The sequence below is a fragment of the Petromyzon marinus genome, chromosome 11 (assembly GCF_048934315.1).
Source record: "Petromyzon marinus isolate PM22_M1 ecotype Great Lakes invasive population chromosome 11, UKy_Petmar_22M1.pri1.0, whole genome shotgun sequence".
Lineage (NCBI taxonomy): Eukaryota > Metazoa > Chordata > Hyperoartia > Petromyzontiformes > Petromyzontidae > Petromyzon > Petromyzon marinus.
The window spans coordinates 8,109,807-8,126,637 of record NC_133677.1 but is presented as its reverse complement, the minus strand read 5'-3'; the positions used below and the strand labels follow the sequence as shown (position 1 = coordinate 8,126,637).

Genomic DNA, 16,831 nt, shown 5'->3' with positions numbered 1-16,831 from the left:
CCTCACTGTAATCCAAGCAATGCGTATCTTATTTTTTTTGTCATTAATATATTCACGGTGCTGCATTAAGGTGAATTCTAATAATACATTGAGAATTGATGCCCACAGGTTGAAACCAAAATGTAATGTAATTGGTAACGAGTCTTTGACGAATGTGTACAATTTTAATGGTGTGTGTATGCTTATTGGACAGTGGTGGCTTCGTGGTTCAAATCCGGTGACCTGAGTTCGATACCTAGCCACAGCTGACAACAGCGACGTCATTGGCGCGTGATGTATAGAATTGGTGGGCTCGGCTTTAAATAAATTAAAGCCGTGCCTTGTGCTGTGTGTAAACATTTGCACTGGCGAGACAAAGGTGGCCGGACGTGGCGCTGGCCACACCACCCCATTGAGCGTTGTGCCCTCCTTAATAGGTGCTCGTTAACACAACCTGAACCAAATAGTCCGTGAAAGGTTACTTGTTGGGGTCCTTGCTTTTGTCTGCACTGGCTCGTTGCGTCAGAGGCAGCGGAGAGCTTCATATTTGTGGCAGAGTTCACGGGCGCCGTACACGAACGGGGGGGGGGGGGTGGGGGGGTGGGCGTCACAGTCGCGCTGTAGACGTCCCTCTTACGATGGTCGTGCCTTTCGTTGGGAGGAATCCGAAGCGCTTGTGGTTTTGTTCCATGACCATCGCCAAGCAACAATGCGCCAAATTGGACGGTTAAAAAGAGAAAATAGTTCCCGAGTGATGAATTTCACACTTTAACAAACAAAAAAATGGGGCCGTAAAGTGTGTGCTAGAAGGGAATTAGGAGCTGTGACATTTAAAGATTATGTCAATCTCTTGCACCTCCCTGTTCACCTGTATTGCACGGCTTGCTTTTTCTTGGCACGTATTGTGACGGCCCATTGTAGTGCGCCAGGTTTATGGCATTCCTCCAAGTGCAAGCCACGGGGTAAAGGTAAAAAGTTTACCTGCAGTGGTGGCAGCGACAGCAGCAGCAGCAGCAGGGAGTGGCGATCTTTATGATATTGTTTCAATCCACCCACCCCTCTCCCACACCCGCATGTGACAACGCAGTGACGGGAGCAACGAACGTGACTTAATCGTCGTGCACCCCACGTGTTTCCCACACACGCACACAATGATTTCGCGTACGTGCCGAGAGGCATTCTGTTGCATCTGGGATTGCGTAATGCAATGCGCGGTTAGTTTTGTTGTCGCATTTATCGCGAGACAAAAAATACATGTCGTCGTGTTGTACGCAGGTTTAAATAACTATTGCTTGCAGCGTGGATTGCACTGTGACCATGAAGTATGCGTAACCTGATAAGCTCGAATTCTTGACTGCAGTTTTACGGTTAACCCAAAGGTCAGTGTATTGGTATGAATATTTACTGCTTACAGAAGTACCCATGTATGGTGCTTGGTTTTGCTTTAAATGGTTATACTGTATCTACACGTGGAGTATTCATAACAATTTACAGCCGTTTTTTCAGTAATGTCCACACCGTGCCGGTCATGGGTTTTACCGTATCTAACCACCACCACTGGTCAATGCGGGTTGATGAAGTGGGGTGGCCCGTGACCGGTTTAGGTATCACTCGTGCCACTGATATTAGCCATGGCTGGGAATTGAACCTCGGTCACTGGATTCAGAGCGCAGGGCGCTAACCACATCACGGCACCCCCCCCCCCCTCCCACCATGCTGCAGATTCTTGGTTGTGAATTGTATTTGTTGAGAATCATGGTTTTTTATACAAATAGCATCGAATTGTCTCCTATGATTCCTAGTAAAAGCTATTTGAGTCTTAAAATAATATCATATTTACAAAAAAATATCTCCACATCATGTCCCTCACACATCTAACGTGGTCATACCTACTTAAAGATGACATTTTGGTCATGGTTGTAGGAATAGTTCAAATCTGAAATTCCTTTGCAGACAAAAAAGGTGCTAGTTTTTTTCTTTGTCTTCTAAGATGTGTCTTGCCATGATGTCATGACCATCGCTGCTTCAAATCTCACGATGTTTACCTCATCCGAGGTGTTCAGACGGTGCTCTCGTAAAATTCCGTCGTGCTTTTGAAGTGTCGGCCTCCGCAAATAAAACACGCCGCAAAACAAAACAAATATGGACTTTTTTTTTACCAAAGACCGACATTTTTAATGGAATTCCTGTGGGTTTTCTCTTTGTTTTTCATTCTCTCGCCCCCCCCCCCCAACCTCTGTCTCCCCTTGTTGCGTGGCAGCTCCACTGAGATCGATGATATGATCCGGAAATCGGCAAACCTTCTGCTAAGCAGAGTCCTCAGCAGTTCTCTGCAAAACCTCATCCGGAAACCCAACATTGGTCTGACCGAGGTAAAACACACACACACACACACAGACACATGCACGCGCGTGTGTATGTATATATATAAATTGAATTTTGACTGCACAGACCACAAGCGTCCGGATGGCCACCCCACGGTGACCCGCTCCTAGCGGGGGCCTCCTCGAGCACACGCGTGTGCTCCCTTGCTCCTAATAGCGGAGAGCATCAAAGGGTTCCGGTGTCGCATTTCGTGGGTGCGAGTGTTTTGCGGGATGTGTTTTGGGAACTGTGGCGATCCTGTGGCGTGTAACTCAAGCGGCTCTGTAATACATCACGGCTACCATGCGGCAGCGGCGGTGGTGGTGGTGGTGACGGCGGCGGCGGCGGCGGCAGCAGCGGCTGCAGTAGCAGCACCATCAGGACGTGCGGCGTGTGTGCATGTGAGAGTATGCGAATGTACGTGGGTGAAGAGTGGTAGCGTTGTGGGGAGCGGTAGTGCAGTGGTTTGCGCATTGCTCTACGAACCCGCGACCCACGTTTGATTGCCGCTCACGGGCCAACACCAGTGACGAATATCTAAACCGGTCCTGGGCCTCCCCTACGTCAACTCAGCCTAGAATGAGTACTTGGTGTGGTTTGTGAACATTGGCACTAGGGAGACGAAGGCGTCTGGGTGTGGTGCTGTCCACCCCCACCTCCTTGTGTACTGTGCTGGCCTTGATCGGTGCTTTTTTTAACAGCATTTGCCTCAAAATGTCTGCTCAAGGTTATACGGGGGATCTTTGTCTTTGTGTCAGTGTGTTGGAGTGTGTGTGTATTTTCTTTGGCAGCGGTATCATTGTGGTTAGCGCGCACTGTGCTCTGAACTCCTCAACCTGAGTTCAATTGCCGCTCACGGCCAACATCGGTACGCCAAATATTTGAATTGGTCCTCGGTCTGTTTTGGTGTGTGAAGTATTAGCACTGGGGAGACAAAGGGTGGTTTAGCGTTGTTCAGGCCACTCCTTCCCTTCAAATGCTCCCGCGCGGCCATCACAGATGATCACTAACAGCATGTAGCCCAACAGCCTTTGGAAGGCTTTGTGTTTACAATAATTAAATTGTTTAACCAGGAGTCTAAAGGCCCGTGTTCAAGAGGACCCTGTTCCAGCACGTTTGGTTTCACCAGACGGTGAGGATTAAAGGCACTCGTACAAAGAAAAGGCTACCAAACTTGACACAGATTGGTCAGGGACCTATTTGCCATGCTATCTTCCACAAGCAGGCTTTGTCTCGACATTATTCAACAAACCCTTCTTCATAACCGGAGGATTACTGTTTACGCTGCCTTCCTACGTGGCCGATTGTAAGTGAGTGCATAATTAAAACGCATTAACGCCGCTAATACATCGACCTTACTCGTGCACCATTCGTGAAAGAACGAGGGATGGATTTCGTTCATAATTGGAAGCATCGATGGGATTGCTGACGTCAATTAGGTCATACAAGTCTGGTGACACGTACGGTTGCCGGGTTTAAAAGATGCACCCCCACCCACCCCCCCCCCCCCAACTTATGACCTAAAGTGCACGAGGAAAAATGGGCATCTTCTAAATCGGAGAATACGTCATTCCTTGAAATCTGAGATTTTTTGGTAAGCGTATGTGTGTTGATGTGCTTGCAGTAGACGACCTTCCAGACTTGGGCCGTGGTACAGGCTGCGTTTAGCCAGTCCCTTATTTCTTTGTTGTTGTTGAAAATACCACATGCATTCACACATAACAGTGCCGTGCGCTCACTATTAAAGAAAAATAAATAAATAAATACTCCATTCCTTTCCAAACCCATTTAGTTGACATTTTACCGTGGTTTGGTAAAATGCGGTTCGGACATCTGCGATCGCTCATGTCCTGCTGAAGCCGGGCAGAAAAACGAGAGAAAGAGAGAGAGGAAGAAAAAAAAACGAGTTTGTTACCTTGGCCAAGTCAAATTAGCCGAGAAACAGGTGACCCCTGGGTGCCGAGCGCTAAGCAGTGGCTGCCTCTTGGCTGAACCGCTGTGACTGACAGTGTGAGAAAACATGGGGCTTATCCGGCACATTAGAGCGTTTGGCCCGGCCTTTCATGTTACAGCTGCGATTCAGTATGTCAGAGGTCCTTTTTTATATTTGTGTGTGTACTCCTGGATATGTTGGTATCTGCAGTTGACTGGCATAACCTGTCCGCCCATCTGTCTCTGTTTATAAGGGGGTGTTTGCATGTATAAATAAAGGTGATGCTTTAAAGCTGCCCGTTGACCCGGTAGTTAATACAAAACCAGGTTTTCAGAATCAGAATATTTTTTTTATCCTGGAGGAATCCGATGAGGTGTTAAGCTATTTTTCACAGATGTCTAGTAGGGGTAGATCAGAACGTTGCAACAGCAAGTAATACAAAAACACGGAGTGCAAAGTATAGGAAAGCAAAACGACTAACTTAAAAACAGTCAATACAAATAAAACTAAACAGTTTTTTTTTTATCTTACCAGGTAAAGCCTACTGAGCTATTAGTAGCGTTCATACTATAAAATACATACTCGTAACAAGAGAGGTAAGTGGGCCTTGGCATGACATGTTGGTCGAATCATGTTCAGAATCTTTATTTGTCCAGGAGAAATCCGATGAGCTATGAAGCTCCCTTTCACAGATGGCCCAATTGCAAAGGATGTAGGCTGGTGCTCAAGGATAACGATGGAATGCCAGCCGAGGGAAGGGACGTGCCAGAGAATGTGGCTGCTGCGGAGATGGAGCGATGGAATTAGCACGTTTTGCAGGTGCTAGGTGGATGGTTATATCACAGGACCTTCAGAGATGGAGACCGCTTGGGGAAGCTTTCATCCATCAGTAAATTGATTGTGTTTTTTTTCCAAACTTCATGTTCTAACGATAATGTTTAGAGGTGGTGCCACACCACATATGATGAACGGAGCCTCACAGCTGTTTTCAACTAAGAACGTCGAAATTAGACTCCAATTAAAATTTGCATTACGTTGCTCATTTACATTTATCAGCCAATGAACAAATCACCAGTAATGCTCTCAAGTTCAGCAGTGTTGAGCCCAGATAGTCCTCAGGTGAGTGACCACCCGGATGTTTAATAACAGGTATTATAGACTGCTGCGGGGCACCGTTGGCTGCAATGGCATGGTAAAGGTCTTTCCCATCCGTGGATTGACAAAAGGGCTGTACACATCCAGCTTGTCTGTTTGTGTGTGCTTAGCAATCAATAGACATGAAAATAATTGTTATTGGCGGACTTACAAATAACGGCACACACCACCACGTGGCGTCTGGACGTTTTACATCTACTTTAAAAACATACCGTATCTACGAGCAAGGCAATACAGAGAAGGTTATTACATGGTTTTAATTAGCTGTCATAATAAAAGTTAAGGTGACATTCATGGCTAGTTGTCACGATTTAATACACTTCTGTCATGAAACTTATAAGACTTTGTTGCTTCAACATCTGCCAGCCATTTAAAAAAAATAATTTAATCCTGCTAACACGATTTCCCTACTGCATTTAAAGTATACCATTTATCTCATGATTAATAGTTGAAAATTTTCGGATAGCCATGACATAATTTTATTAGGCGATATATGATTGCACTTGCTCAACCTAGATAAGGTAAAAGTATGTGACGGTACACATAAAAACAAAGATCCCCCATATAGCCTTTAACAGGCTGTTGGAGTAAGTGCTGTCGGCGAGCAGCTATGGAGGCCAGCATGGCACCCGAGGGGGTGGATTGCCATCACCACACCTGACCACCTTTGTCTCCCCAGTGGCAATGTTTATACACTGGACCAGGTACTTATTAGAGGCCATAAGCGGGAATCCAACTCTGGTGGCTGGGTTCGTAGTGCAGCGCGCTAACCGCTGAAATAGCGCTCCCCGCGCACACACACACACACAAAGGTTTGAATTGTCGTGTATTAAGGCGTATTAGTGCACACACTGTGTTTGCCTTGCGCTGGCATTGGCCCCGCTGCTAAGGATGTGGGTTTAGGCAGAGGCTAAGATGTGTTTCGAGGCACCTAATCTGTTTGGACTGGGTTCACTGTAATGCGCAATGGGACCCCTCTGACTCTTGCGGGGTCCTGGGACGCCACAATTTAGGGCTTGTCGGGGATTATCCTAAGCCGGTCCCTGCCGGCCAGCTGTGGATTTACCTGGGAACACGCCGGGAAGGGAAACGAGCAAGGATTGTGAGCAGCTGACCAGAACCAATCCTCGGGTCATCTGAGCGTGCCAATTCGTTCCGTGTGGCCTCTCGAGCAAAGTAAAACCATCCCCTTTTTAACTGTAGTTTTAAAACATTAAAATACATTTATTTTATAATGTTTGTACATATTCATTTTTTGCCCCGTCTATAATAGCTATTGATTGGTTGTTAACATTTGGTTTAAATAGAAACGATATCAAAGCAAAAATGGTAATGAGATAAAAACTATTTATTTTAACTTGTCTTTCAAAAGGCTATGAGATTGTTTTTAAATGTGCAAAGCTCACACTTAATTTAACCAGTGTCCAAACTTTGTTGCCTTTTTACATGCGGATTAATTTACAGACATCTGCCAATCGACTGCTGAATGAAGGCTTTCCCTGCGCCATATCGGTCGTCAGCAATTGTTTGACCATACAATGCGGGTTGGTGAAGAAGGTGGCTGGAGGCCAGGACCGGTTCAGATATCACTCGCCACTGACATTGGCCGGGGCCGAGGAACAAACTTAAATCTCCCGCATTAATAGCGCAGTTTAACACGTAGGCTTCCATTAGGGATTAATAGCGCAGTTCGCTAACCGCAGCACCCACTGCCGCACCACTAGAACCACATTTAAGAATTATAATTAGACACACTTTGTATGTACGTATGTTGAACTTAATTCGCACTGTACATAGCCAACCGTGCTAATTGAAGGTGCGGGAGAATAACAACAAACTAAACACAGAAAGCAGTTAATAAAAACAATTTTCAATCTAGATGTAAAAGTGCACAGCTCCAGTAGCTTCCTAATATCGGAAGTAAGAGCATTTCAGACGGCCGCAGAAGAGCATCTGAAAGCGCGCGATGCGGTGACCGTCTTTGTTCGATGGCTAAGCCACAAGCGGCTGCTGCGAGGATGACCGGAGTTTGCGTGATGGTTTATGCTCCTTGACGAGATCAGCGAGGTGTTGTGGTTCATTTGTGGCAAGCACTTTGAGTGTGTGGATATCTCATCGTATGAGTCTCCTCCTTCTCCGAGCATCCACGTGCCAACCAGGGTGTTTGCAACACATGGTTTCATCAAGCTTTGAGAGAGAGGGAGTCCCAGGTGTTTTCCACCATATCAGTTCTGATGATCTCTCGAATGGCTCTCTTAAGTGCTGTTGAAGATCACTCCTGAACCGGTTTCCACTGCATTAAATCACAATATCATGCCACGTATTTAAGCAGTGTGCATTTAGCGGCTATGACATACAGATACAAAACAAAACACATGGACATTGATGAAGAAAATTCAACAAAAGCTGACGTGAGTGCTCAGAGAAGCCTTGGAGAGGTGCGTGCTTGTAATTGTGCTGTGAGACAGAAAGTGCAACACATGGGTTAGAGAACATTCACAAGTTGAAGAAATCGATTTGACTGCGAAGAACAGCGAAGTGGGCTTGGGCAGGGCACTTTTCGGGATGGGATTGCGGTTGACAGTCAAAACTTAATGACAGAGCAGCAGCCAAAGGAGGAAATTCGCCTGAGAGAGCACATCGATCGTGGGACGTAATGATGAGATGAGCTCGTGTGTAGGAGCGATATGGATCGTTGCATCCCATGGCGGCGAAAGATGCAGATGGATTGGGCAGGCTCTTCATCCAGCAGTGGATTGATCGTTGCTGACGATGATTTAAGCTTGGCACACGTAACGATAACGTGACGGCGCGCTTTCGTGCGAGGTTACGTGACCCGGTTCGGGACAAAGCGCGAGCTCCCGTTGCAGCGTCTCCTTGTGTGTGGCCACTCCAATAGACCCAGTCACTTTTCCAATGCCTCACACTGTGACCTTATATTCTCAGCCACGCACACACACATACACACACACACAGACTCATGCATGCATTTCCTTTTGGCGCAAGGCATTATGAGGAACATTTTCATTGTCACGCTATATCTGTATTCTTCACCAATGGCGAAATTGCACTTAACTCAAGGTTAGCGGTTCAGCGTACTCTCTCTCTCTCCGCATTGTTTGCTCTATTTTTCACATTAACAGAAGTAAATGACTGCACATATACTGTGCCTTTGTATGTGAGCTTTGTACGTGTGAGATCTTTATTTTGCTTTAACTTATCACCAAATCACCCGGAATGCACCCGATCTCATCAGATCTCAGAACCCACCCAGCAGTGGATTGACAAGGGGCTGTGCTTGTGCTCTTCCATGAGAACACTGGTCCCGGGGTGGGAATGTGGAATTTCCACAGGGCTGCCCGTGGGAGATGAGTACCGCCCCATTGCTAGTGCGAGAACGACGGTTCTTTTTTTGCGTTGGTTTTGAAATTGGACTTGATTTTAGAAAGTGCGTATGATAAAGTAACTCTCACGGTTTGGCCGTTGTCGTTTTGGAGGAGGGACTTCTACCGTTTGACATGTTCATCACATTCCACTGAATGAATATCCACTTAGGTTTTCTATCGTTTCTATGAAAGGTAATTTGGGAAGAAGCGGCGTGCAGTAATTTTTGTGGTTTCTTTAGTGTATAGGTTGTCTGTATCCCAAAACACATGGACATTGATAATGTTAAAAGTGCTTGCAGAAGCGTGGATATTGTATGGACAAAAAACAAAGACCCCCCCTATAGTCTTAATAGACTGTTGGGGCAAGTGCTTTTCGCGTGCACCTATGAAGGCCGGCGCGGCACACGAGGGGGTGGGTGGCCAGCACCACGCCCGACTGCCTTTGTGTCCCCAGTGGCGACGTTTACACACTGCACCGGGTACTCATTTGAGGCTGAGTCGACCTAAGGGAAGAAGCCCAGGACCGGTTCAGATAATCGTCACTGGTATTGGCCATAAGTGGGAATCGAACTCGGGTTGCCGGGTTCGTAGCGCAGCGTGCCAACGTCTACACTTGCGCTACCCACATATCGTATGGAACACACACACCCAAGTTAAAGACATCATGTTGACTGGGCTTGGGTGTGACGCGTTGCTTGAAGGGACGGTCGCCAGTCAACGACAGAGTAGCAGCCAGACGAGGGAACACGCCCGAGAGGATGGCCACCACGCAGATGGAGAGATGATGAGACGGGCTCACGTGCGGGAGCTGGACGGATTGCTGCATTGCGAGACCGCGTCAGAATTCGCGACGGCTTGGCGGTTGGGGTGGGGGGGGGGCTGGGGTGGAGGAAGGCCTCTTCATCCAGCAGTGGATAGATCACGGCTGCTGATGATGATGATGATGTATGTGCATTGTGCACGCATATAATGGTATGTGCACACCTGCACATGGTCGTATGGGATATTTCACCAAACGCTGCCGTGACAGCTGAGTGGCTTTCCCTGTTACAGCCCGGGGCTGCATCGTGAAACCAAACACTTTCACATTTTGCTCAGCCTTGACCCGACAAACTGACTTTAGCCCTGCACATTTTCTAATTTGTTTTGAGTCCCCTTTTTTTTCCTCTTTTCTTCCCATAGTTCTTTTTTCGTTAAATAATTTTCCCATGCAGGTTGGGTGCATACCTTAACCTCTTATTTGAAAAAAATAAAGCCACAAAGGACACATCTGTGTTTTGTAAGATGTTAGAATGCGTAGCATTTCCTACGTGCGAATGTTTTTGCATCGATTATATCAGCAGATGCTATGCACGTCTTGAAACGCATTACTTAAGCAACACAGCTACAACAAACATCAGCTTTATTCCTTGGGAACTTATATATATATAAATCACCGCTTTCAGCTGTCTCACTGTGAACTATCCTGCATCATCAATCTTTGTATTTTGAGCGATTAGCGGTAGTGAATATACATTGATTGTTTTATCTTTTCCCCCTTTTCTTTCAATACTGAACAATCTTTTTGTAGCATTGCTCGTAGACGGCGTAGCACTGATGGCAAAAGGCTGGGTCACAGCAAGCCCTTTATTTAATGAGTAAGAATATTGGACTACAGCAGGGAGATTATCGCCATAGTCAGTCTGACATTTCCCCACCATCGAGACGGGATCAGGTGGACCGCGGTACAGGGAAGTGTGTACAGCTCATGCAGCAACTTAACCTACAAAGATAAAGATCCCTTGTATAGTCTTAACAGACCGTAGGAGCAAGTGCTGTCTCTGAGCACCTATGAAGGCCGGCACGGCGATGTTTACACACCGCACCAGGTACTCATTTGAGGCTGAGTCGACCTAGGGGAGGAAGCCCAGGACCGGTTCAGATAATCGTCACCGATGTTGGCCGTGAGTGAGATTCGAACTTGGGTCGCCGAGTTTGTAGCGCGCGGGCTAACCCCGACACTACCACTCGCCATAATATAACCCACGCATACTGGTTCACAGAACGCCGTGTGTCGATTTGTAGATTAGGCTGTATACATGACTGATTATATCATCAGAGCCCATATAAGATGCTACATATAAGAGTACAGTCACAGCAGACACCATCCTTGTTCTCTTTGGCGTTAATTGATACAACATGACTGTACACATATATGTCATGTTGAACTTATTTCACCCCGCTCGTATCCAACTGTGCTAATTGGAGGTGTGGATATAAACCATGTTGCTAAGCATCACCATGATGGAGATGTGAGGTTCCGTGGATGCGGAAGGCTGACACGATTTTCTGATTGGGTTGAAGGATTTATTTAGTTTATTTAAAGTGAAAAGAACGTGCGCGCGAGAGAGAGAGAGAGAGAGCACTTGGCAGTACACGTGGATGTCCAAGGTGTTCCAAGGGCACGGTGCACCAATTGTCCATATAAAACACAAGTAGGTATATATGATTAGAATTGCGAGTAAACAAATGCACCAATGTTTGCACGCTACGTTGATTGGCGGGATAGCGTAGTGGATAGTGTCTTAAACTTCCTTGCGTTGACAAGCACATCTCAAATTTCCTGCGTATGATTTGTATGAAGATTGTCCACGCGGTCGTTAACGCGCGAGTAGAATTCCGTTTGAAGTTTTTAAAGTTTTATGCTTTTCTTTTCCCCGATAGCTTTTTCTAGCTTCGCGTGAATTCCAGTTCACTTTAAGTCTGGCTTATAGATATTTTACTCTGTTTGTGTGCAAGTGTAACAACCTGTTGCAGTCGCTGAGCTACCACCTAGACATCTGTGAAAAGAGCTTTATAGCTCATCGGATTCCTCCAGTATGAATAAAGATTCTGATTCTGGTCTCTGTTAGTTCCAGGTGGCAATTCCTGAACATGGAATGTCACTGAAACATCGCCTGGGCATCTGAGGCACATTTCTGTTAATATTTTGACACATTCAAAACGTGTAGCTTCGCGTTACGAAAAGCAGTGTACCTGCTAATTGATGTCCCTTCGTCCCGTGCCATTCCCTTATTAATTACGCTGAAGGACCCGCCGGTTGCTGCCTGTTCAAACCTGAATGTGACCTTTCCGCAGTCTGCATAGAATTCGGTCAGAGTTCAGCGTGCGCTCGCTTGGAAGGTGAACCTGGGGCCACGCGTCGTACGTCGCCAATTGTTTGCCCCGGATCAAGCGCCCACGATCAGTGCAGCGGCGCGCGAAGGCGTGAGCTGGGCTCGGCACGCGTGGTAGTTTTTGGGGCACGGCGTGTGCAGGTGCTGGAATTTGAACGCGACGTGCGAGCGTAACGTGCCGGGGCATGCTCCGAACGGCGTTACCATTTTTTCTTCCATTGTCACGGTGGTAAGGCGTTTTTGCTGATCGCAGCACTCGCTCGCTTATTGAGCATCGCGAGGCCGGCAAACTTGAGCTGACGTTTTTTGCCGGTGCACGCCGAGTGGTTGCCAATTAAGCCTGCCACTGGGATGGAAGGTTCACACCTGGCTGCGTGTATAGTAAAGTAACTATGCTAGTTTAACACGTAGGCTTTCGCGACCAATATTATCTCCATATATATAATAGGCAAAGTTGTGAATATGTGTGTCTGTACAAAATGTTTAATGTAGTTCCCGACATGCAACAAACTTAAAATTTGCCATGTGGGTACTTTCCAGACTGTACACCATGCAATAATTATTCAAATACACTTTTTTTTGGGGGGGGGGGGGAGCTCAATAATGCATATTTCTTTTTGCACGGCAAGTGAGCTGTGACGTCAAATCTGTCACGTGACCCGCTCATGTAGTGTAGTGGTTAGCGCGCCGCGCTACGAACCCGGCGACCCGAGTTCGATTCCCGCTCTCGACCACCACCGGTGACGATTATTTCAACCACTCCTGGGCCTCCCCTAGGTCGACTCAGCCTCAAACTAGTAACTGCTGTGATGTGTGAACATCGCCACAGGGGGGACAAAGGCGGCCAGGCATGGTACTGGCCACCCACCCCCTCGTGTGCCATGCCGGCCTTCATAGGTTCTCGCTAACAGCACTTGCCCCCTACAGTCTCACAGGCTACACGGGGGATCTTTATCCTGTGTGTGTGTGGGGGGGGGGGGCAGTGACTGCGTAGCGATTCGCGCGCTGCGCTACGAACCCACCACCACCACCACCGGTGACGATTATTTCAACCGGTCCTGGGCCTCCCCTAGGTCGACTCAGCCTCAAACGAGTAACTGCTGTGGTGTGTGAACATCGCCACTGGGGAGACAAAGGCGGCCGGGCGTGGTTGATCCAAGTCCCGGGCAAAGCCGGGTACTACAGCTAGTTCATAATAAAGGTTTTTGGGTTAGATCGCGTTATTTATAAATGTGTCGTAACCCTCCACCACCCGACATGGCCAAACAGTAAAAAATGTGTGACGTTTACAAAAGACAAATAGTTCACTACTTTAGCCCACCGGTGTGTTGAAGAGTGAATCAACATCAAATTTTGAGTACGACGTTTCGCTGGTAATTACATCCAGCATCATCGGGCAATTTGCCAGAATGGTGAGGCCCTTCACTTGCTCCCGGTCTTAAATAGAGCAGCACGGTGACGTCATCTATTTGTAGTCCTTGGTCAGTCCACTCCCGGTGTCGTGTCGGCCGTGGGAATCGTTTGATTATACTTCACCAAGCTGGTCATTGCGGTTTGGTTGACACTCACCAACAATGTTAGGAGTGGCCAGGAATTGAAGGTGGCTGGGTTTCATATGGCGGTGGGCTAACCGCTGCGCCACCGCTCCACCTCAGAAGTAGATATAACTGTGCGTATTTTTTTTACACGCTTTCTATTAACTCACTCTGTCTGTTGTTGTATCCTCAAATCTTGTAACTCAATTTTAACCCACTTCCAAATGTGGTATCGACTGCAAACTTGGTATACTTATGTCATACTGATGACAATACTATATTCTATCATAAAAAATAAAAAAAAGATGTTTAAACAATTTTTTTGAAATGTTATGTTTCGGCTTGGGTCTAATTGTTCACGCTCAACTGACGTTGGCTGTAAATCACCACGGTCCCTTATGTTATGGCAAGCTTCGGGGCCACTTTCCGGAGTCATGGAGTTTTTCCATTACTAATACGATACATTTCATTAAAGCGTTTTTTTTTTAAATATTACTTATTGTTGCTGCTCTGCGATCTACTTGGCTGACGCCCAAGCTGTGACCTGCCGGACAGGTTACACCGGCAGTGACTTTGTATAGATGGCAAACAGCTTGTACGTTGCGCTAGTAATCGTTATCGAGCTTTGGATATTTTTGGTATTTCATCAACCCGTCTCGTCACAATCCACGGCCAGTGAATTACTTTGCTTCACTGATGATGGGGATCCAATATCTGTTGCGGTTTAGGAGCACGAGACCTCAATCAATTTAGAACTTCTAGCCAAATCTCCTCTATGTTTGTAACCCCCCCCCCGCCCACTTTGTGTCGATCGCTGGGGTTGTATGACTACTTCACCATGCTGGCCAGTATGGGTGGGTGAAGGCTGGGGGAGGGTAACCCGTCGCTGGTGATGATGTCAGCTTTGGCTGAGAACCGAACTCTCGGCTACTCGAGGTCAGTGGGGCACCACGGTGGCGAGATGACAACGACCTAACCTGGTATACAGGAGATCGTGGGTTCGATCCCAACCCCGACGCCTGCTGCTGTATATTTGGAGTTTGCGTGTCTCTATCATCTCATCATCATCACGGTGGCTAGGAGATGTTAACTACCTCGCCTGGTATGCAGGAGGTCGTGGGTTCGATCCCAACCCCGACGCCTGCTGCTGTATATTTGGAGTTTGCGTGTCTCTATCATCTCATCATCATCACGGTGGCTAGGAGATGTTAACTACCTCGCCTGGTATGCAGGAGGTCGTAGGTTCGATCCCAACTCCGACGCCTGCTGCTGTATATTTGGAGTTTGCGTGTCTCTCTCCCTGTGGTCCCATGGATTTTTCTCGGGGTCCTCTGGTTTTCTTTCCACATTTAGAAACAACATCACGCGTTTCGGAGTATATGGCTGTTATACATGTCCATGCCATAAGCCACTTTGTTGAGCTATTATTTGTGGCCAGGTTGCTTCTGATAAAGAGCTATATAGCTCAGTGGGCATTACCTGGTAAAATAGTTTAATAGTTTATTGAGTTCTATACAATACAATTTTAATTTGTATCGAATCTAAATGCATCCGCATATCGAGACCCTGCCTCGAAACAATGGACTTATTTATTTTATCGAGACAATCAGTTGGATGGCAGGGAAAAATATAGGGAAGGTCTTGAGCCCTGGACTTGAGTGCGGGCAAGGAGTCGACAGCACTGATGACTGGGGAAGGCATTTCCAGACGAGCGGATGGCTGTCGGGTAGGGAGTTCCAAACGACGGGGGGCGGTAGAGGAGACTTGGCGACATCCCATGGATCGACAGTCGGCTGGGGATTCAAGATAAATGTAGGTTAGTCACACAAAGTTTGTTTTGTAAATATTACGGTGTTTAGGTTTGAGTTGGGAACTGCTTTTGCTGCTGTGACGTTGGGTGCGGTCAAAGGAGCCCTGTCTGGTTGTGTCTCTCTCTCTCTCTGTGTGTCTCTCTCTCCTTGTGCTCATTTTGTTTTATGGTCAAGTGGGCGATCAGAAAAATCCTCATTTAAATTAATCGGCTGCTACAAGCCACTGACGGACATCCCCCAGTGCTGCAGTTACCTTTGACGGGTCCCATCCACTCATTCACAGGTGTCTGTTTGGGACAAGTACATGTACAGCCCTTTTGTCAATCCGCTGCTGCATGAGATAGACATATCCTACATGTTCTAACAGCAAGTCATTGCCGCTGTTGCCTGGGTAAGACAATAACTTTGTGTACCGTGTGAATGTACAGCCCTTTTGTCAATCCACTGCTGGATGAGGGCCTCCCTATGCCATGCGGGACTGTAGAGCTTATTTCACTTTGCTTCACCGGGCTGGTCATTGCAGGTTGGAGGCAGGAAGTATAGATGTGGGAGCATAGAAGTACAATGTAACCATGCCTTTTTCCACACTGCCCACTCTTGTCCAGTACACAGCCCCACAGCAGCCCACAACAGCCTGCTGTGCACGACAATCGCCCACACAGTGAGCATCGATTTGGAACGTAATGGCACATGGGTAGGGTGGTATGCCCCAGTCCCGCACACAGCTGACTTTTGTCTGGTGTCTGCACACCACATCAGCTACAATTTTACAAGGCTGAGTCGACCTAAGGGAGCCTCGGAACCATTTTAGATATTCGCCATTGATGTTGGGCATGAACAGGAATCAAACTCTGGTCACTGGGTTCATAGTGCAGTGCACTAGTCACTGCACCATTACGCGTGTGTCAGAAATCACTGCTTCCACTCCCGAGTGGCTGCAGAATAAGGTGATTAGCGGTCAACCACAGAGCACGGCGTGTGTGTATAGGATTCCAAAGTACTGAAGTACATCATCCCGATAGTAATATTCTACCCACAGGTGCAAACAAATCAAGTTCGAAATAGCATGCCTGATGGCTGTGTTTATCTGTTGACGTTGGGGATTCAAAGAAATGTATCGCGTTTTGAAACACTTGGGCTGTCACTTTTAACGGCTGTTCAAACCATTATGCAACCGTGCGAGTCACTGTTTTTTTTGTAAACCTGATTAAGGTTGATTGATGTATTATTCTGCGGCCCAATCAGCAGTGCTTTCGTAATTTTTTTGTTCCACGCTAAAGTATGCCACCCGATTGGAATTGTACCAATCCAGCAAAATAACAGCGCTGATTAAAGGGCTTGACAGGTCGACGTCTTGAGCTTTCATCGGCTTCGTGGTTTCATTGCTCGTGCTTTGTCCGCCAGGCTGCTGAGTGCTCATGGGTTTCCTGCTGGTACATCAGCAGGTATTACTCTCGGGTTCACCTTTGGGGTATCTGCAGCAAGGAATGCAATTCAGAGCCGTCCCAAGAGC

At 47.1% G+C, this 16,831-nt stretch overlaps 1 protein-coding gene across 1 annotated transcript in view; it reads left to right on the top strand.

The window, feature by feature from the left end:
* Positions 1-16,831, top strand: part of LOC116941262 (exocyst complex component 6B-like) — a 148,900-nt gene that overhangs the window by 65,401 nt on the left and 66,668 nt on the right. Inside the window, exon 16 of the mRNA XM_032952125.2 lies at positions 2,240-2,351. Within this exon, the coding sequence (XP_032808016.1) occupies positions 2,240-2,351 (112 nt within the window). The remainder of the gene's footprint in view (positions 1-2,239; positions 2,352-16,831) is intronic.